Below are 22,529 nucleotides of genomic sequence, written 5' to 3'. Positions count from 1 at the left end.
AATTAGTCACATACTTCCATGTGTCTCTACAAAATGCTGTCAGCAAGGCCATGCAAGAAAGCCATATCATAATTAATTCCCTCTGCTATGTAGTGACTCTTTTCCCACATAAAACAGAGGTGGTTAGATGACAAGTAGCAGTTCACGCTGCGAAAAGGATCTTTCTTTTGAAAGTTGTTTGCATAATGTATGATTTTGCTTTTGTTCTGATACAGTAAGTTAAGATGCTCTCCCAAGTAATGTGCACTGCAGTGGAGCAATATGGAATCTGACAGTGGGAACTGGGGGATTCCTGCCAGGGGCAGGTAAGATGCAAAACAGGGCCGGGGCAATCGGGGATATGGAGAGAAGGAAGGATGAATTGAGGGCAGGTATAGTCCACGTCATGGTAGGGCATGGCTTTCTATGGACTCATTTTCAAGTGGTCAGTGGAGGATGAAAATATGCTGCAATGTGCAGATGGGACATGTGCATATACTACGGTACTTATGGAAACAAATAGCTATGCTTCTAATATAGCTTTGTGCCTATTCTTTGCTGTCCTATGGGTTTCTTCTCTTTCAGTTGCGATGGTTCCATGTTGAATAAAAAAATTAATAAATATACTGGACCAGCTAATGTTTTAACTTACTGTTTTATGCATGTAGTCGTAATTGTAGTAAAGCTGGGTTTCCTCAATGTTTCTCCATTTGACTATCCATATTATTGGCAGTACATTTTGGAGTAGTTTGTTAAAGACCTATTTATGAGACATTGTAGACATTGTATTGCTATTGTAAGTTCTATTTCATAGGTGACCATAAAGTATTTTCAGAATTCCTGCATTCTTTCAACAACCTGCTCATAAAACATTTCATTTTTTTTTCATTATGGAGCAAAAAAAGAAAAAGTACTTCTCCAAGGAGAAGGAAGACAATTTTCAGTCTTAATTTCCTGAAAAAATTGAATCCAAGTCATGGTAAGATGAGGCTGGAATTAACCTAAGGAACAAAAAGTCCAGTCTTACCTGGTATCAGAAGACTGCTTTAATACATTTCAGGTACTGATCTTGCTACCTCTTCAAACTGGCTGAATTTGTCTTACACATTCCTGCGGAAAAGCATATTCCCCCAGGACTGATTTTTGAGTACTTCTGCGTCATTTCCCTCGCTCAGCTTCAGTTTAACACCACCGGTTGTCTCCTGTCTGGCCTTTTTTACGCCCACTGTTCAAATCTTGTACTGTTTCACACTTTAGTTTTTAAGCTATTAACTTTGCAATGTCATCTGATAATGGGTTAAATGCCTGATGGAATTCCAGATATATTAGATCTACATTTCCTTTTTTTACTCTTCGAGAGAAAACTACCATTTTATGTGCTGTGTGAAACCTTAATAAAATCAAGTGCATTTATTTCTTTTCCTGTTGACCATTGCAATTTGAATTATTAGCACATTTTTAACTTTGGAAGTCAGCCTAGGCTTGAGTTCTGATTGGTTTAGTTTCTTCCCCCCGTCTTAAAAAGGTACAATACTTTGTAATGCCTATTTGGAGACTGCCATCCACAGCTTGATTAATAAAATCCATGATTATCATAGTTATTTCAATTTTGGACTGGAGATTACATAGTTCATCATGAGATGTAAAGTATACTGTATTCTTTGAATTCTCCTTACTATGATCCCTCAGTAGAACATCATTCTTACTGAAAACAGGCCAGATACAATTTTTGGTGCTCTAGAGGTCACTTTTATTCCAGTCCCATCCTAACTGCAAAGTTGTCCTGTATTGCAGTCAAAACTCTACAGTTGTCCTGTACAGTTTTGTGTTGAACTATATTGTTCAACACAAAAAATTGTTGAAATTGTTTGACCACTAGAGGTTCTTAAAATTTTCTTTATCAGTGGGTCTTTTCATGTTTTCTTTATAGACTTTTTCCTTACTCATTATGTTCTTTAAAATGGAAAAACATTAAGATCTGGACACAATTTTTAAGAGTTGAAGACTGCTAATACTTCCCAACCAGTGCTCATCGACCCTGCTTTGAGCAGAGGTTGGAACTACATGATTGGGAGTAAAAATCTGTCTCTGCTTTTGGCACTGACTGCCCTTAAGCTAACTTGCAAATACTGTTCTTCCTCAAAATGGCCACAAAACACATTGCTTTCTTAATTGTTTTCACCTATGATCTTTAGCATTTCTATAGTGTGAGAAATTAATTTTGTCAAGTCCAGAACAGATTTTATGTGATTCATATTCAGGGAGGAAAAAAAAATCAGTCTAATCACTTTTCATATTAGCTCTCTTTTGCCAATGAAAACAGATTTAGCTTTTTGATTAGGCTATTTCTGAGATTCACTGAACAAGTACTGTAAAATTGTCAATTTTACAATCAGCTTTTAAACTTAGATTAAGATATTTAAAGAGAAAGAAGTTGTGGAGTTAGCAAAATGATGGGATATCTCAATTGAGAACCTGTCGTGGTTTAACCCCAGCCAGTAACTAAGCACCACGCAGCTGCTCACTCCCTCCCCACCCCTGGTGGGATGGGGAGGAGAACTGGAAAAAAAAAGTAAAACTCATGGGTTGAGATAAGAACAGTTTAATAACTGAAATAAAAATGTAATAATAATAATAATAGAAGATAACAAAAAGAGAGAGAAATAAACCCCAAGAAAAGACAAGTGATGCACAATGCGATTGCTCACCACCCGCTGAGCGATGCGGGAGCAGCGATCCGCCCCTCCCAGCCAACTCCCCCCAGTTTCTATACTGGACATGAGGGTCTGTGGTATGGAATATCCCTTTGGCTGGGTCGGGTCAGCTCTCCTGGCCGTGCTCCCTCCCAGCTCCTTGTGCACCTGCTGCTGGCAGAGCACGGGAAACTGAAAAATCCTTAATTTAGGATAAACGCTACTTAGCAACAACTAAAACATCAGCGTGTTATCAACATTCTTCTCAGGCTAAATCCAAAACACACTGTACCAGCTACTAAGCAGAAAATTAACTCTATCCCAGCCAAAACCAGGACAGATCCCCTCTAAATTTGATTTAGTGTAATCAGAGAAAAGAAAGATAAAATAAATGCAAAGCTGGTAACTGTTACGTTATATATATGTAATTTTTCTGATGATGGAACATGTGATTAGGATGGGCACAGAGGGAAAAGTATTACTGGGTGGCAAGAGCTCTAGTTAAAACTAACTGGATTCTGGATCTATCCGCCATGGGGAAGAAAGAATTTTAATGAGTTGTTTTGAACAAGTGGTGTTGAGGTATCCTAGAGAGGGATTTGCATAGGTGGCCAAGAGCTTAATTTTTCTATGGTTCAGGAACCTTTTCACCAAAACAAAGGGCTTTTAAAAAATTCTATCTGCCAATGTAAAGCTCAGCTAGTTACTTGAGATCTGTGTTTCATTTCCTTCGTCTGCTTTTACAGCAGAGTCAGCAAAGAAAATTAGTGCTTTTATTTAATCTGATACAGTTTAACATTTTTCTGCATAATTATAGACTTTCCAGAAAGTACTAGATGGCCCCTTGAGCAGAATGAAGATCAGTGCCCTACCTTAACACTTTAAAGTGTTACAACTTTTCTAATTTGAAATGCTTTGGGGACTGTAGTAGGTAGAATTTGGTTTTATCAAGCAAGCCATCTCAGCAGTTGAATTCTTCTACTGAGAGGTTCTGAGATATGACCTCAGTGCTACCCTAAGTGATAGACTAACTGGTGTCTGAAATTTTTACAAGTGATAAAAGCATATAGCTAAGCCTTCTGTCTTTTTTTTTTGAATGCAACATGAGAACCTGTAATATTTGTGAAGTCACTCTTCTACTATGTTAGGGCCAGATTTGCATTGGAAAATTTTGCAATAATTAAGTAACAAGTAACTTTCACTACTCGTCCAATTTCCTCTCCACTTTGGTCTCCCCAATTTGTGGAGACAAAGATGGTCTTTTGGGCAGCTTAAAGGAGCAATAATATGGAAATTCAGGGGTATGCTTTTGTTTTTCATGAATATTAGTGGGATTGCGCAAAAGAGGAGTGAGAGAGCCAAAGTACAACAAGGTTTAGGAAACAAATGTGCCACTCAGCTGTAGCAAAATCAGCTGCATGAGAATAGGTGCAGACAAGGAATTTGGTACTTGTTTTGATATGCAGGCAGTGATCAATACATAGGTTATGGAAAAGCCAAACAGAAGAAAGAAGTCGTGAGTAGAACTTCCAAGCACTTGTCTTTTGATTTTATCTGATTTTCAGTCTAACTCTTACTACTAGTGCAGCCCTTCATGGTTTACCTGGCTGGCAGACCTTAAAGTACACAGGATCAGGAAATCACATTGGCAAAGTTTTATCTCAGTATTGAAATGTGTAGATTATGTACATATACCAAGATGAAAAGATTCAATATTTAACTATCTTGTGAAACTTCATGTTCTGGATGTAAAGTATATTTAAGTAGAAAGGTGATTTCATCCTTTTGTTAACAAAACAAAATTTCAAAGGACTGTTTCAAGTAACTTTCACAACATTTTATATTGTAATATTCTGCTAAGAATAAAGGTGATTCAAAATATTACTGCTCTCAGCATTACTAGTATGATATCTGGAAGATCATTTTCTTCAAGGTTCTACAAAGGTATCCTTTTACTCTTTAGGAATATTCTCTTTAATGCCTACATACTCTTTTTAAAAATAGAATTATAATATATTTCTTACTTCTGTCTTTACCAAATGTCTGACTTATGAGCCTGGTTTTACAAGCATGGTGTCTCCTGTGGTGTATTTCTTTAGTGACTGGTAGGCAATGAATAATGCAACGAATACTATTTTCTTAGGGAACTGATTCTTGTTTTCCCCTCTGAGCCTTAGTGGTGGAAAAAGCCAGAATACAAAGACTATGTGCTTACAGCAAAGCTCCAAATCTGTCTAAAGGTTACATTTATTTTTTGTCAGCTTACATTAATATAATTTTAGTTATTTTCCATAATGAATGTGTGATTAAAGGTTATCCATATAGCTAAATAGCTGTTATTACCATGTGCCATTTTAGTTACTTGGATAATTTGTCAACTCTGTATACAAACAGACAGTTTACAAATAACAATTTTCACTCCCATAGTTAAAATCATAAATCAATAGCAATTGTTCAGGGGTTGACCCAGCTGCTTATCACCCACCTAATAGGCCAAATTGCTTTTACATTCATCCAACATTTTAGGTTAGAAAGTAGTTCTCTGCTGCCTTTACATTCATCTGCTGAAATGTAAAATGAAGACTCATCATTTTTTGCATATGTGATTTTTGGTACTGCCTGCTTCTAGAACAACTGTGTTTCTCCATTGTTTCTGGTGGTACGAGGCATTAATTTATGCAGCTGTGTACTTTATGTAGCAATCACCAAGCTGCCAGCATCACAGATTAAGATTATTTCAAATACAGAACTGGAGGGACCATCCTGGGATGTAGTCCAGTTCCTCGAAGCTGAAACTAACATCACCTCTTTCTAATGAACTTACCAAACAGCCTTCTAAGAGCACAAATGGTTTTGCCACCTCAGCTCAAATTGGGTGGGGATGGCTGCTTCCATGATGTTTTAGTACCTTTTTTAAATTTCCAGCAAAAATTTCAACAACCAGTTTAAACCTGTTTGTTCTTGTCCCACCTGTATGCTTCCTGATTACTTCTTTTTCTCCTGTGTTTTAGCCTTGCTACATTATAAAAGACAGTTGTGCTCCCTTTTCAGACTTCAGTTGTCTCATCTAAGAGCTCACCAAACTCTTTTAACTTCCATCTTTTATCAGTTTTTCTGTTCTCTCTTAAAAAATGAGAAATAACTAAACAAATTCTCAACAGCACAATACTGAAGGAGTCTCTCGCATGCCTTGCTACAACATTATGTGCAGGATAGTACTCTGAAGTTAGCCCAGCCTTAAGTGGGGACTGGACCAAATGATGCCCAGAGGTCATTCCAACCTAAGTTATGCTATGATTATTCCTCCCTCATCTCAACAGAAAATAATTTGTTCAACACATCTATTAAACTTGGCTTTTTAAATGTACACCTCAAATCGTTTACTTATTCTTCCCTTAAAAAGGATCAACAAAATCTTTCCTGCTCCCTGCAGAGTCTTCTTCTGGTTCATGGCAATGTTTCCTGTCTGTGCATCTGGTGGAGAATACAGAAATAAAAGACAACACGTAAGGTAGAGGTGATTACCATGCAGTCTGTTCAGTGTCAAAATTCAGACCATAGTATTAACATTAAGAATATTCTTTGTTAGTTACAGGGGACTTCCCGCTACTACATCAGCACGGTAGAAATTTGCTCCTGGCCCAAACAGGCATAAGCTGCAGGAAAGGGAATAGCAAAATCATCATCTAAGTAAAGTAGAAACATCCTGGCTCAGTGTTTTGTTCTGTAGGAGGGGAGAAGGAATGGAAAGAAAAGGAGAGAGTTATTTACATGGAAAGAGGCGAAGGTGAAGAGCCCTGAAGGGGTTTCTTGGAAGGAGCTGAGTGAAGCTAATGTGAAGAGGCTGTAGGGGAGAGGAACTGGTAAGGGCTGTGATGTGCGATTTCACACAGTGACAGGCTATGTGTGTGTTGGGAGTTTCCTGCGTGGAATGCGCTTTCTTCAAGGTAGAGGCCGTCTGGCTTCTGTCTGCATCATTTCCCTAAGGAAGTGCTGAACTCGAAATGAATCATCCCTCAAAATCTAGAGAAAATCAGTTTCTTATTAGTTATCAAGGACAACACAGAATAAATATTGTAGCTGAAATAGTCATATAAAAGCGTGGTCATACTTAAAATAATTTACCTGAAACAATGGTCAGCATGAGGCGCTCAGCTTGATCTGCATGTTAAGGATTAAGTCTTAGTGCAGAAGGGGTGTCCTTGTGCAGTTTGTAATGAGAAGATAAGGAGCTTCATGTTACTGCTGGGGTTTTACCTGCTCTACCGGTCAGCTATCCCAGGAAGAAATATTGCAGTACCTTCAGGTACAGAAGTCAGTTTCCGTAAGGGAATTTTATTTATATTGCAGCATATTTCTTTAGAAATGAATGTTCTAGTACCAAAGACCAGAACCAAAAAGGTACTGAGAAAGTGTGTTGTAATGCTTATTTTTAGGTGATTGTCTGCGTGCATCCATCATTGGGGTTGAGTTCCTGTCATGCTCCTACAATGCACAGGGAACTGTGTGCCTCAGAACAGAATCGATCTCAATTCACTGAGTATTTCTTACCCTACGTCAAAACGTTGGGCAGGATCTTTAAGGTACCTTACATGAAATTCAGTCTCATCTCTGGATCTTCAGCACCTTTTTCTGCTCTACTGGGAAACTGTCTTTCCTTTTGTGGGTATTACTGCCTTGCACCCTTTCTCTGAAGCCATCTTTCAAAACTTGGTGCAAAGAGAAGGTAGCAGCGGTGACATCTTTTATAATGGAGTTCCTTCACTAAAATAGTGTGTTGCTTTCTATACAGGATTGAGGATTCATAGGAAAGATAGGGAATAGCCTGATGGTCACACTCAACTTATATATTGCTTTGATTTCTCACAAGTGAATAAAACAGGATTGTATCTAGTTCTATCACATTGTGCACAAGTGCTTTAATAACTGAACTGTTGCGGGAAGAGGGAGAGAAGAAGCTAGACCTCATTTGATCTTTCAGGGTGTTGTGTTGTTTTCTTTAAAGCATGACAACCATTACCATGTTTTCCGTGCAATGCTGTCTGTAAAGCATGCTTGAAGAGTACAGTTTTATGGGTACTGATAGGCTGTGTTGTGATTTAGGCACCAAACTGCTCAGTTGCCTCAAGGCAGAGATGATTCTGCCTTTCCACTATTGCCTTTCTCTAATTTGCAATTTCTGATTTATTTCTTGAGCACTTAAGTTCCTTCCAAATATTATTTTAGAAGCTTGTGTGGTTTGGATCAGATCCAAATATCACCACCGGGGCTGAAGAAATATGATAGCACGCTACTATCTAAACTGCTATACTTTGGAGGAGTGGCAAAATTTCAAATTTAAAGGAGGCTGAGGGGTGACCTCATTGCTCTCTCCAGCTTCCTGAGGAAGGCAAGTAGAGAGGAAGGTGCTGAGCTCTTCTCCCTGGGATCCAGTCATAGGACTCGTGGGAATGGTTCAAAGCTGTACCAGGGCAGGTTTAGACTAGACCCTGGGAAGCATTTCTTTACCGAGAGGGTGGTCAAACACTGGAACAGGCTTCCTAGAGAGGTGGTGGATGCCCCAAGCCTGTCAGTATCTAAAAGAGGCATTTGGACAATGCCCATAACAACATCCTTTAACTTGGTCAGCCCTGAATTGGTCAGGCAGTTGGACTAGATGATCGTTGTAGGTCCCTTCCAACTGAAATATTCTATTCTATTCTTTTCTGTTCTATTCTGTTCTAAATCTGGTGCTGTTGAGGTAGTTCAGTTTTGGAAGTGAGCTTCTTTCTCAAATAAAAATAGGTTTCAAGCAAACAGGAAGAACTAACATTATTACCTTAGCAGAAATCCAGCCCTGAGCTAATTCATTCTTTTTGTAAACCACTATCCTTTTTCTTAATTAGTTAATCAAGGGAAATTACAAAATGAAGTAATTTGATTTGATTTTAGCTTCTCTAAATAAGAATAAAAGAATGGTTGTATTGATCCAGAGTTAGGGTCTGTCTCGCCCAGTATCCTGTCTGGGATACACAGGGGCCAGAAATGGACACAGAGGGAAGAGTGAGAACAGGGTAATCCTATACTACTTGTTTCCCTAACGCTGTCATTGCTTCCAAGTTTAAAGTTAAATTAAATATAACAAGTAGTCGCCTGTGTTGTCCTGCAAATTCTTTTCCTTCGAATAGCAGAGCTTCGCAGGCTTCTGCTGTGAAAGGATTCTCTGTCTTCACTGTCACACCAGTAACTATCTGCAGAACTGAAACTAAAGGAAACTGGCTGGTATTGCAAGCTAAGTAGCAAGGGGTTTGTTTCTAGCTGGCTGAGTTCAATCAAGACTTCAGTAAATGTTTTTGGGGGGTTGGTATGCGTGAAATTAATTCAGTCAAAAAAAAATAATTGCTATAATTGATACACTTGTTGACCGTTTCAGGAGTGACGGTCAAAAACTACAGGGAAACAGACTCTATTATGCTCTCTCCGTTAAATAGCAGCCTTTGCTGCCCGCTTTGCGAGCACATAAGCAGCGCGCTGTGTGGAACGCAGGACTGCTGCTGGCTTTCTGTGCATGCTCTGTACTTAAATAGTGCTCTTAGCAATGTAGCCCACTGAACTTTAAACCACGTTTAAATAAGAAGAAATAGAACAGTTATTATTAAGCACAATCAGTATAGGAAAATCGGATATATAGGCCTAGAGCAGTTAAAAAGTTGCTTTTAAAGGAAAATCATGTCTGCAAACTTCTGCAAGTATTAAATGAAGAGGAAAGCATTGATTTTGGGACCTCTTTGAAAATTTGGCTGCGAATATTTCCCTGCTTCATTGGAAAGAAACACAAAACATTCATATCACAGACAAAAAGTTCTGCTATTGATTTTGTAAAAGCTAGAGAGTAACAATGATTTGTCTGGGGGAAAAAATAGACAATTCTCTTTCCCTGTAGGAACTTGTAGCAAGGCCTTTCTAATAAAGGTGGGAATTAACCACCTGAATGGTTTTCTGGCATCTGCAGCTAAGAAGTGGTTTGTAATAATTTAAAAAGTCAGTTTAAAATTCATAGGGTACAGAAGAGCAGCCATCAGTAAAATATGTTGGATTTGTGGAGGTAGTTGTTTCTTTATTTAGGTTTGTTGGGTTTTTTTACATTTTCCAGGATCATTATAGGGGATTAGATGAGGTTTGTTGGAACATCAAAAGGACTTCTTGATACAGTAGCCGAGCTGATACCACAGCTGACTAATAGAGTGTGATTAAATATTTGAGAGAGGTTACTGTGTCACAGCTATAGAGGTGACTACTGAAGTCAGAGATTTTGATGTAATTTTAAATTGGGCAACAAAAAAAAATGGCACTTGGGGGTTGATCTTTTCTATGGCAATTTATTGAGGGGTTGGTACTTTTTCATGGGATTATTTCACGTAAAATTTATTCTTAAGTCTTCTCCCCCCCTCCCCCCAATAGTTGATACTAAAGATTGTTTACTATTTTGCGGATAAGCTGAAGTGTACTGCTGATTTAAAATCTGCTTCTCTTTTGCTTTAGATGGAATATTAGTTTCTCAGCCTCCTTGCTTCTTGTGAAATGCTTCTGAATCTTTATTCTTCCACGTTCCACAAACAGAATAGCAATTTAAAAATCAGTGAGACAGTATCTGCCTGTAATTATATACAGTGATGTTTGTGTGGCTCCATTGCAGAAATAATTGAAAAGATCATGTGCTGATACAACTCCTTGTAAAAATCCTTTCATAGCTGTTCTATAGTGGTATTAGATATAATTTCATGAATTGTTTTAGAAAACAATAAAAAGAAATATTTTTGTGTAGCAGATAGCTATAGCACTTTCTCCAAAAATGAGTCACAACTGTAAACTGAATGACTTCACAAAAAGAAGAGGGACACAAACATTTCTTGGATAAGTAAAGGAGTACAAAAGTATGAGTTTGCCGTGGCAGCCTGTATGCAGGGTCCATGATAAATCAAGAGGTGTGCCAGAAAGAAGACCTACATCCCTTCCCAGCAGGAACTGAGTTTCTTTCCTATGGTCTTTGCTCTTCCGAGCAAAGGAAGATTTGAAAGCAAATCCTTGGGTGTTTGTACAAGCCCTATGGCAACGCTGTCTGAGGATGTCTCAGGCAGTTTTTCTCTTCCCAAAGTGCTCAACAGCCTTCTGCACCTCTGAGTTACCTCCCCTGAGGGTTCTGGTTACTTTTACAGAAATGTGGCTCGTGAGCATGGTCCAGGAAAGCAGTATTTTGGTGTCACTTTGAGCATTCACCTGTACGCCACCAAACCTGCTTTTGACTCACGTAAATTGTGGGGAGAGGCCTTGGAGGGTCATACGGAGCTCACCTTGTTCTGCTGGTGCTGGCTCTGTGGGACAGTACCGTTGTCTCCACAGAGCCCATCTTGCCCTGCTGGGTTCCTATCAAGTTGTCCTTGCTCCCAGAGACCCGATTCTTGCTTGTCAATAGACATACTGTAGCTCAGACTGGGGTTTTTTTATCCATGCCTGAAAAGGGATAAACTTGATGTAACCAGATTGCTGGTAATAGTCAGACATCCTTTGCTGGCCATAGAAACTCTGCATTTTTGCAACACTTTGTGCTTCTGATCTTCCCACATTGTGCAGAGGCAGGTAGAGCTCCCCGAGTGCTCTCTTCGTGCGATGTTCCCCAAAACAAGCTCCCTGCAGCGTGCTGTGCTCATTTGCCTTCTGTCCTCCTAGCATGCAAGGTCACACGTAGAAGGTTTCTTGCTACTTCAGTGCTTTTATTACATGCGTGCAGAAAAGGGAACATGTGAGTTCAGCTGGAATCAAGATGACCACTCTGTGGATATTTACTTTGCTTATCCTTGCCTAGGGAGATAAAACGACTTTTACTGGAATATTTCCTTGCGTAAGTGGTTATTAAAGGTGCATCCTTACAGAAGATAGGTTCATTAGCTTTGAGATGAACATCCAGAACTAAACATATGACAACATTCTTCTTTTGGTTGCTTGGTTGGGTTTTTTGTTTGTTTCTTTGTTTGTTTGTTTTTTAGCATTATCTTCTCATTCTTAAGTTATTCTACTTCCCTGGGATTTTCCTTCAATAAATCGTATTTTCCAAAGACAATATCAGTATAGAAGAATCAAAGTTTTGTATAGTTGAATGGTGACACAGGATTCTTTATATGGCTGTCTTACTTGTCCTAGAACATTTGAAGTAGATACAGGATGCAACGACTACCAATAATGAGAGAAGAATACAGCAAATAAATCATAATTATTCTTCTGGTTTTGGGTTAAGGGAGGTAATAATTATACCTGCCTGAGTTCTCAGCTCATTTATATTCTATGCTACTATTTTCTAATACTATACTAATGTAATTCTGGTTAAAAACTCTCTCCTCCCTCCTCAAACTCTAAGGTTGGTGCAGGTTTCCATAATTCACAACTTCTCAATAAAGTATTTTATTGCTCAGCTCCCTCAGTCAAAGTTGGTAGAGTTTGCAAACTTACATAATGAGGGCATAGGAATGTGCAGAAAAGTGGCTGATAATGAATTTAAAACCTTTTCTTTAGAAAAACTATAAAGCAGAAAGCTTTATTTTGCTGAACGTGCTGAAAAATTTATTAGGGGGAATACTTCAGTTAATTTTTTTTTTGGTCTTTTCATGTATTTGATGTGAGTATACAGTCACTTGTACTGATCTCTTGTGAAGCTGGAAAAGCACAAAAGAAAAGCACTTTTATTCTCTCAAGCAGATTTGGCACAGTTGTGTGACAGCCTAAAGGCTTCCTGCACAGACACATCAGGTTGCTTCAGTCAGGAATCCTTTTCAGGCCAAAAGCAGGAAAAGCTCATTTTTTAAAAAAAGTTATGATTTAAAAAAAAAAAAAAAAAAGTAGAAAAAAAAGCAGCGTATCTAAATTTAAACTATGTCAAATTCTAATAAGATTTTTCTAGGGAAACCCTTTACGTGTTTGTCTGCAAGACCGAGGCATTGGTTTGTAACCAAGAAATGGGAACTGTAATGGGCAACTACATCGGACCGTTCAAAAGCTAAGAAGCGTGAAGTTAACTAGGGGAACCAGCACTCTTTTCATACCAGAATATATTGATATCTTGTAGGAGCAAATACACTTTTATTATAGACTCATAGAATCATTTCGTTTGGAAAAGACTTTTAAGATCATTGAGTCCAACTGTAAACCTAACACTGGCAAATCCACCACTAAACCGTGTCCCTAAGTGCCGCATCCACACATCTTTTAAATCCCTCCAGGGATGGTGACTCCACCACCTCCCTGGGCAGCCTGTTCCATATTCCACATGTTGAATAAGAAGGTAGCATTAGGATAAAAATTTTGATAGTGAATCCATTACCTTGACTATGAAAGTTACAGTATTTATTAAAAGACCATTACAGCAGATGTGAGGAGAAGCCTGACTAAAACTGGAAAAGCCAAAACATAGTAAAGATTTGTTTCATTCCTTTTTTAGACCTGCCCATCTAAGATTTGTTAAGGTGAAAACATTAAACTGTTTCTATGGAAGTCAGACTAGTGATATTAGGGACCTGTACTCATCAGCCACTAGTGATTCATTTAATACTGTTTGTACTATGCCAGTAATGAACTTCTACATTTTATACAAATTTGCTGCTTAAGAAGGGCTAAGGTGGAATTCCTGGAAATGATAATTCACTCTTTATGCAGAGACTTGATTTTCTTTTCTCACTGATTTTGATGAGGTGGCACAGTCTTTTACAACAGTATGTTCTTGCCAGCAACATTTAGTAATTCATTCTGCGAGCAACAATGCCACCTGAGATGCTACATTTTTTTCTGTCTTTTGAGGTGGTATCTATCACATAGAAATCTGGATACTGGAGGAGGGACTGTATAGCGGAAAGTAATATATTGCTTATTATAGATGATGTGAATTCCAGAAAGGAAGATCGCTCTCAAGTCCCAGTGTGTCAGCTGAAGCTGCAGTTGTTTAATGATTTTGAAAATCAGGCAAAAGGAATTTCAAATTGGAAGAAGTAATATTTCAAAAAGAGCCACCGTCCCTAGTCACCACCCACTAGGGCTCCATTTGAAAAGGTAATTTAAATTAAAGTAGTTCTTCCAGTTTAGCACTTTGCCATTATTATTTGCCAGAGGACTCTGGCTATGTTTATCTTCGATATTATTAACTTCAGTGGACTTGAATGCAAGCATTTTAGTTGAGTATCTCATCAAAGGGCTGTGTTCTTAATCTATGAAATCCCACTACAGTGAGTCAATATAAACCACAGATGGTAGATATTTGGAAATTGATAATGATGTATGGATTTGAATTTGTCAGGTTAACACTTTTGCTACCAGCTAGAAATTAAAAGTTGTCCTTTTAGAACTATTTATATGCCAATTAGGCAATTATCCTTTTTTTAACACTTATCAAATCTGATAAATATTTCACCCAAGTTCTTTTCCTATAAGAAGAGACCTCCAAAAAGAAGCATTATTCTTGTTCAGAACATAGATACTAGGAGCTATACTCACATATTCATAAGAGATCCAGCATCTGTTGGGAAAAGGGAAAACAAGATTTAAAATCCATTTACTCATTACAAAGAGCATTTATTCTCTACATCAGAAAGAAATACATTTATAGCTTGAAAAGTTAAAATAATTTGTCTTTGGTTTTTTTACCGATGTAACAGGTGATTTTGTTCTCCCCTATATTGTAAAAATGTACAGAAAAATGTTTTAATTATGACTATAGTAATCAGTTCACTGTTGTCAAAAGAATGATTATTCTGAGTAACTTCAATATGTTTTGTATTCTTGGCATGTGAGAAAGACCTATACTGAAGCATAAACAGATCATGCCTCGGAGGAAAGTGTACTCATTGCCTAAATGAATATATTATTCATTTTATCTTTCCTTTGACTATATCGTTCATTTTATAGCACAAACCCCAACCTAACCCATCCTCTGGTGTGCATGCTCATTATTTTAAAATTAAGACCTTCCATTGCTTAAGTGTTTGTACATAGAAGCACAAACACATCTAAATTTACTCTCTTGTGTAGGCCAATTGAATTAACTTAGCTGCACATTTGAATAATATAAAAATGCACATAATGATCAGTAGAACCAGGAGTCATACTCGTAATTTCTTTTAGAAATCACATGTAACTGTTCACTTGAGAAAGCAATTTATAACTTTCTCTATAAAAACAGAAAATCAGACAAATAGAAGGATCAAAAAAAGTTGCAAAATGTTGATGTTTTTGCTTTGAAATAATTTAATTTGTATATCAAGACTAAGAGGGCAGTTTCTATATGCATGTTCTAAATTACTTAATTAAGAAGTGAAGATGCTTCCCTCCTGCTGAATGAATGCTGTGCAAGTCATTCATTAAAAAATATGTAAAATCATACCTGATATATTTTAACTATGTTATTTATTTTTAAGTCAGTTCCTTTATTCTTAAATCAGTTCCTTCAGAGCAGACTTAGATCTGAATATTGATGGCATACTACTGAATCATTTAATATGAAATTAACACTTTTGTTTTTCTCTTTTCAGTTCAACAGAAGAGCAGTTTCACTGGCAAACACAAGGTAATGTACTTATCTACATATATGTGTTACATTTATTCTCTCCCAGAATGATCGTATCTCCTAACGAAGATGGAGGAGAAAACAACATTTATTTATGCAGTATTTTTTTTTCATTGCTAGTGTGTGAAAACCCTACTTAAAAACTGGCAAAATTTTGCAAAAGTTGTTAAGGTTGACAAAAAGAACACCAAGACTAACGTAGAGTTTTGAGAGGGGGCATTGCTAAACGTGTCTCTAACTTTTTTTAAGACTAGACCTGAAGTTTCTAATTTTGCTTTTATTAGCCCAAGGCCATGCTTGCAAAGGATGGTGTAATTTTCAATATGCTTAGTGTCCTCTGAGTATGTGATCTTGTTGTTCTCTCCATTCCTTCATCAGCTGTGAATGCTTAGTCACATGTAACTGGTTTTACCTTTTGTCTTGTAACTGATTTCACCTTTTGCCTTTCTTCTACATTTTTATGTTGTTAATTTTATTACAGATGGTCAGAAGGATATAGAAGATGAACTCACCACTGGTCTGGAGCTGGTGGACTCCTGTATTAGATCACTGCAGGAATCAGGGATACTCGACCCACAGGACTATTCAGCCAGTGAAAGTAAGTTGCTAGAAACGTGTTTTTTAGAACCCAGACATATTTGTAACATGTCATGCTTTAAAACTGAATGCATATCTTACAGTGTTTTTCTTGATTATTTTCTGGTATCGGCAGGAGAAAAAGTGGTTGCGAGCAGTGAATTGCCTCCTCGCCTTTGCAAGTTAACTTTTGGTTTTGTTTGTAATGGAGAGAATCTCACTGCTAGTTTGTGGGCTAAAAAAACAAACATGGCATATATATTTTAAGGAAAATATTTTATAATTGCAGTATGGCTGTACTATACTATAAAGTCATGTCACAAGACTTCAGCATCACCACTACAAAAGCCCAGGGAGGGGCTAGCTTGGATGGGAAACTGGCAGGAACTGGCTGAAAAGATGGAAACTAAGAAAAAATGTTAGGGAAAGATGAAGATGGTAGATGGAGAGAAGTCTGGGTACATGAAGAAAACTAGTACTAAACCAAATTCTGGTGAGTATCACAAAAAGATAAGACACAAATAGGAATGTATATAGATGGGAAGGAGAATAAGGAAGGTGGGCAAATGGAAAAGAGTGATGGAGAAGAGGAGCAGTCGAGATGCATTGTGTGGGGGACCAGCAGGGAAGGAAATGAGATTTGTTGAAGCAGGAGGTCCAGTCAGAAAGTTGAAAGCTGAATTTGCTTGGTTGGATGGTTTGTTCACGGGATCAGGAGTTAAGTGCAAAGAGCGGGAACAACAGGGTGATGAGAACGACATTCAAGAAAGGAAATAGTGATAGACTTATGGACAGGGCAATAGCTGTCCCTAAGAAACATAGGTTTGGAGAGAACAGGCAGGTGCGTGTGCTCACAAGGGAGCAGGCTCCCCCACAGAGCCGCAAGCTTGATTTGCTTCATTGTCAGGAAATATCTGTGAAGCCTTTTGTCGCAGCGCCCCATACTCCACTGCTCCAGGCCCGCCTCGTAATGAAACTAGATTGCTATTTGCCATTTATGGTTTTAATTAAGAATCAGATATACATGCCAAAGCTAACACTTGCAGTTCTGCTAATCACTCATAAATGCAATTAGGATGTCATAAACTGGATTTTCTTTTTGGTTTGGGGGTCTTTTTTCAATTTAGAGTAAAATATCACAAACACATCAGACAGTTAAAATGTTACTGTGTTTGCGAAGTCGAAAGTACCAAAGTCAAGGCTGTCTGTATAACGTAATACAAATTTCTTATGACTGCATTGTAACACAATTATTCACAATTATTCACGCCCTGTTTTGTACATTTTTTGTCCATGCCTCATTTACCCCAAAGCTAAGGCTCAGATTGCACAGCAGACTAGAGGGGGATTTCATCTGGAGTGTTTCTGACTTCTCTAAGCAATGAGTAGAACACACATACTCAATGCAAACAAAAATCTCGTATTTGACAGTTCAGCTCTGCACTTAAAATTTATTTGTATCCCTCCTTCGCGTCCTGAAGTTCTGATGTTATAGTTGTGAAATCATTCAAAGTATCTTCTACTGACGCTTAGTTTTAGGTGTTCCCTGCTAGTTCGCAGGTGTGCTGAGAACAAACGGCTGTAACTGGACACTGTGGAACCAGTCTCAGGTACATGAAGCGTGATATGAAAGGAAGTTTAAAACTCACTCTAAAGTGCCTCACACACAGCATTTGTACTTCATAGGCACTTTAGGTCTTAATTCCTTCAATCTCCAAATAGGAAATGAGTTCTATGTAAATGTCCCACTTTACAGGTACTCTAAAAATCATTATTTGGATGTATTTGAAGTAAACGTTGAGTGTCATAGAATAATCCAGCAGGGTGCTGTTATTTTTTTTTTATTTTGTATTGGACATTTTTCAGTGAAGGTCGGAGGTCATGCAGTAAAAAATGAGGCAACTACAAAACACTGAATAGTTTTGTTTTGTATTGTGTGCACTGGCTGTAAGAGAAGGAAGGAGGGGAAGAGCAATGATTCAGAAAAGGCAACTTAGTCTGGCATTTCCTAACTTTTGAGCTCTCAATTTTACAATTTTAGTTATGTTTACTTCTGCAGTTTGACTGCATAGCTGTATTTTAAGTAACAAGGCAGACTCTGAGGAGAGCGTTTCCAGCCTGCTGTGGCAATTCTAGTCTGGTTGAGGCAGACTTTTAAACCATCATGTGAAAGCCTGCCCAGGGATGTGACCACGGCTTCTTTTTCTGAACGGTGTGCATCTAGTCTAATGAGTTAATCTATCGGTAGCTCTGCCTTTGTAGAGGACTAGTGTGTCTGTAGTCAGAATCCTTACGATTTGGTTTCATGCACTCTGATTTTCTCAGAATTAGTTTTCAAAAGTCATGGCTTAGCAGGCGGCTTTTATAATACTCTAAATCCCAAACATCACTTCACATGTGCTATTCCTTTAGGAGCAAATAAAAGCCATGAAAAAAGGCTAATGGGACAAGTCACATGAAAGGGGCTTATACAGGAGGGGTTCTGTATCGCTAATAGGGATGCTCGCTAATTATCTTTACTGAGTGTGAATGAGCAAATAAAAAAATATAAATATATAAAGCTTTTATTAATTTGGCAAAATGCAAGCAGAGCGATCACTGTTTTTAAAGTAATTATTATCAGACAAGGACAGGCAGACTCATAACTGCTGCGTGCTCTCATACAAGTTTTCTGTGGTTGTGCTGACCCTGGGACAAGGTCATATGCATCTGAGGGGAACTCCTGCACTGTTGCCCATCTCTTTCTTCTGTCTCAACTCAGTATAAATTGGCTTCCCAAAACCATGTGTGTATCCAGTTACAAGCAAACAAACAAAAAGTAAGGAAACTTCCAGAATTACACAAGAAGCTGCAGCTGAGTTAACACCTGAACCTGCATCTCTGTGGTCCAGTTCCCTGTGCTGCCGTGATTTGTCTTTATCTTTACGGTCCTATAGATCTGTCACAAACTGCATCACTCCAGTTTACATCAAACATGACCTGGCATAGTTTTGTGGACTTAGAGGGGACTTGAGCTTGTCCTAAGTGTTTGTGGGGATGTCACCAGCAAAACGACGGCGGTCCACGCGTACCCTTGGTCCCTGAGGGTGGGCAGGTACAGGCTGCTGCTAGTGGCTGTAGCCATTAGCTATGGTGTGTCCTAGGGACCAGCCTGGTCCCTCCGTGTCGCTGTGAGGGCACTCGATCCAATCCATCCTCCTCCCCGCTGTACATCACTGTACGTGGCAGCCTGACGCTGACTGCAGAGCTGGCGGCTCCTCCCTGAAACTTATTTCTTCCCTCTGCCATTATCTTTTTCTAATGGGAACTCAAAAATACTGCTTTTGCACAAATGAAGATAAATAACTGTCACTTTAAATAGGATCAGGGGAAAGACCAAATATGTGAGAGCCAAGCTAATCACAGTATAAGACACCGGAGATGAGCCACGGGAGAGAGACAGGCATGCACAGTAAGTGTAGGTCCTGAAATTGCTGGGGAAGGAAACGTTCAGGGGAGCGAAATTTAGTTCAGGACAGAGATAATACTAGGGAAGTTTCAGACAGACATAAGACACAGTAGTACTTAATAGTGCCTGTAGCTCAGGAAAGGTATTTTCATGGCAGAATTGGTTAATTTAGTGGGGAAAGACATGGGGGAAAAAAACATTTTGCAAGGGCTGAGTACGTATTTTGGAGACCAAAAATTAATATTTCACATTAGAGAGCTTTTTCCTCCCCTTCCCATCACCACTGTCTCAAAATCACACAACTACTTCAGATTCATTCCTTTTACTACCTAGTCAGTACACCTCCTTTTTTGTTTGTTTGTTTTGTTTTCTTCTATTTTTTCCCCATTACCTGTAAGAACAATTGAAAAGCTTCATGGAAGGAAGGAGAGTAAACACAGATACACAACTCTCTGAGTGAAGAAGGGTTATTGCTGAGGAGATTTGTCATTAAGGCTCGATAAGGTCACAGTCTGGCCTGCAGATAAGTGGGAAAGGTCCTGATGAACTGCCTGAGGCCCCCAGACAGACGTCCATCCTTCTCCACACAGAGAAACTGGAGGCCTCTGAGCAATCGTTAAGGACCAAACTGCCTTTTCCTGCCAATGTTTGTAAATTTGCATTTTACAGATGGCTAGTGTACAAGTGAGATGAATGTGGAACGAGAGGAATATATTGGTCCTGTATTTTTTCCCCTACTACTAGTTCCCCTGTACCCCTATCCCTGTGGGTCATTAGCAAGGCACAGCAGAGGACTGCCGTGATACCAGCATCAAAACTATTTCTGAGATAATTAGCTGAAGCCCATTGAATCCTTACAGATGACACTGAATCCTTACAGGCTACAGCAGTGGAGAGAGGCAACGGTTACTCCCTCTGTCATGGCATTAGCAAAATGAGGGTTAGACGGACTGCTGAGATTACTGAGCAAATCCATTGGCACTGTCTTCCTAACTTAAACCACAGGCTCAAATGTCTCCTAATCCAGAAGTCTCTAATTTTAATTTAAGGTATCTATACTTAAATCTTTCATGCTATTTCCTTTGCTTCAGTCTCCACAAAATGAGCATAAGACCGGTCTTAAAAGGATTATGGGGCAGATTTATGGAGCTTTTGGTGTTTAAGTTTCTAACTGAAACGGAATCGTTTCACTATTTTTCACTTGCTTAATCACTTCATGTGGCAACCATCCTTCTTTGCTCTCTAAATTGATACTGCAGACTGCAGTCACAGAGTTCTTGTTGACATAGATCAGAAAACCTCTTGAATCAGTCTTCCAATTGTCTGATATTTTTAAAATGCTACATTTTAAATTTCAATTTAAAAATAAGTGGTTTATATTGGAATTGAAGTTTTTCCCGCCTGACATTGCCAGTAGTCCAGACAATTTTTTCCCCCTAAATTTCCAAATGTATTTTTATTTATATCTGTGACCCTATTGTCCTGGTTCTCCAGATTAATTACAGAATTCAGCATACTGATAAGGGAATAAATGCAATGTAGATTAAGTAACACTGTCTTCTTGGCTAACACCATTTCAGAGTGCACTTAACTGAGGCTACATGTTGACAGAAATGCAGGCAGCTAAGGATGTCTCAGTCCTTCTGGGGAAGAAAAAAGCATGGCTCACCACTAAGGACTCAGTCCCACAACATATTAACTCTCTTAGTCACTTGAAACTGTTTGCCCAAAATGCAGCACAAATGGGCAGTAGTACCATTTAGATGTTGATTTTTTTTCATCCAAAGAATGACTTATGTTACAAGAACATATTATTTTTATCACATGAAATTATATATAGCTGTTTTATTAGACAGATGTGGTTTTCACTTAAATAACCTGTCTAATTCTGAGGCTTAAAAAATGAGCTAAGCTCTTATTTTATTCTCTTATTTCAGTTTTGTTTCAGCAATTTTTTACAATAAGAGATCCTCCTTACTCAGTGTGAAAGCAGATGTCCCCATTTGAAAGAGCACTCCTTGTTCAACCTTTCCGATTTTCATCCTTTATCAGCTGCTTTATTCAGATATTGAAAATGGATTGAAACAAAAAGGCACTATTTACACAATGAATGTGTAAAAGGATGTGTGTTTATGTGTTTCCCATCCCATAGCCCTTGCTTTGTGAAATTGCCACCTGTCAGATGGCTGACATGCTCAATGAGATGAAATTTGGCACCAGTGGACCTCACAATTTGTTGATAGATGAAGTTATTTCCATTTCATTATCCGCTCTGAGAGCCCGGGCGATCCAGCTGAGTCATTCTTTGGGCACACAAAGGAGGTATTCTCATGGGATCTCCTGGTAAACACGACTTGTTGGAGTATTGTCTGGAGTACTGGCAATACACACGAATAAAATCATGTGCTCTTTGAGTATGTTTCAGAACTGAAGAACACCTAGGAAATGTGCGTGCCCCTCTCATTTTAGGACTGGAGTCTTTGGAGTAGGAGTGACAGAAGTGCATAACACGGGTCACAGCACCTTTCTTTCTGCTGCATTAATGCAAACCTGGCAGTTGTCTGACTGAGCAGATCTTAGCTCCAGATAAATCTCTCGGACTATGAGGTCTGAGGAAATTTTGATTTATTGATGAAACTTCTGTCAGTATTGTAATATATTCAGGGTAAGTATTTATGGTTGGACATTTTGGATGCCTCTCTCTGTTCCATCCATCTCTTCTAATACAAGCCTTTTCAGTATCTTGGCTTCAAAACTTTGGGGTTTCAAAGTCATCTTTGCCCAATTTGTAATGGGATAAATCTTCTGAAAAGTGAACACCCTTTGTTAAAGGCTGGTTTCACCATTATTCATTGTATATTCTGACAGAGAAAGTTGTACAGAAATTGTCTCAACCGTGGGTCGAGTTCAGTCTTTTGTAGTACTTGTTAAATACTTCGATGTCTGAGAAATGGGGATAAGATGTTTCCTTCATCCACCTCCCCTTTCTGGCCCTAGTCACCCTAAGTGTGAGCATGAAATAATTATCATGTCATTTAACATTGTAATAGCCACTGGCTGGTAGCAAACACCGAGACCTGCTTCCAGGAGTGGTCCTCAGCAGGAGATTAATATCTTTACAAAATAGCTGACATACGTAAAGTTTCTGTATATTCATCGCTAACCCCGCTAAGACATTAAGAGTTGATTTGACCCGAGAGCCAGCTCTTACATCTCAGCATCAGTGTTTACAGCCAGCTCTGCCTCAGGA

The 22,529-nt window shown here is 38.6% G+C and overlaps 1 protein-coding gene across 1 annotated transcript in view; it reads left to right on the top strand.

The window, feature by feature from the left end:
* Positions 1-22,529, top strand: part of CTNND2 (catenin (cadherin-associated protein), delta 2) — a 538,576-nt gene that overhangs the window by 212,352 nt on the left and 303,695 nt on the right. The window contains exons 3-4 of the mRNA XM_010571474.1: positions 15,221-15,255; positions 15,737-15,853. Coding sequence (XP_010569776.1) covers positions 15,221-15,255; positions 15,737-15,853 — 152 coding nt within the window. The remainder of the gene's footprint in view (positions 1-15,220; positions 15,256-15,736; positions 15,854-22,529) is intronic.

Source organism: Haliaeetus leucocephalus, unplaced genomic scaffold (assembly GCF_000737465.1).
Source record: "Haliaeetus leucocephalus isolate CR32 unplaced genomic scaffold, Haliaeetus_leucocephalus-4.0 Scaffold328, whole genome shotgun sequence".
Classification (NCBI taxonomy): domain Eukaryota; kingdom Metazoa; phylum Chordata; class Aves; order Accipitriformes; family Accipitridae; genus Haliaeetus; species Haliaeetus leucocephalus.
Note: the sequence above shows the minus strand (reverse complement) of the source record. Positions and strands in the feature narration are given on the sequence as shown.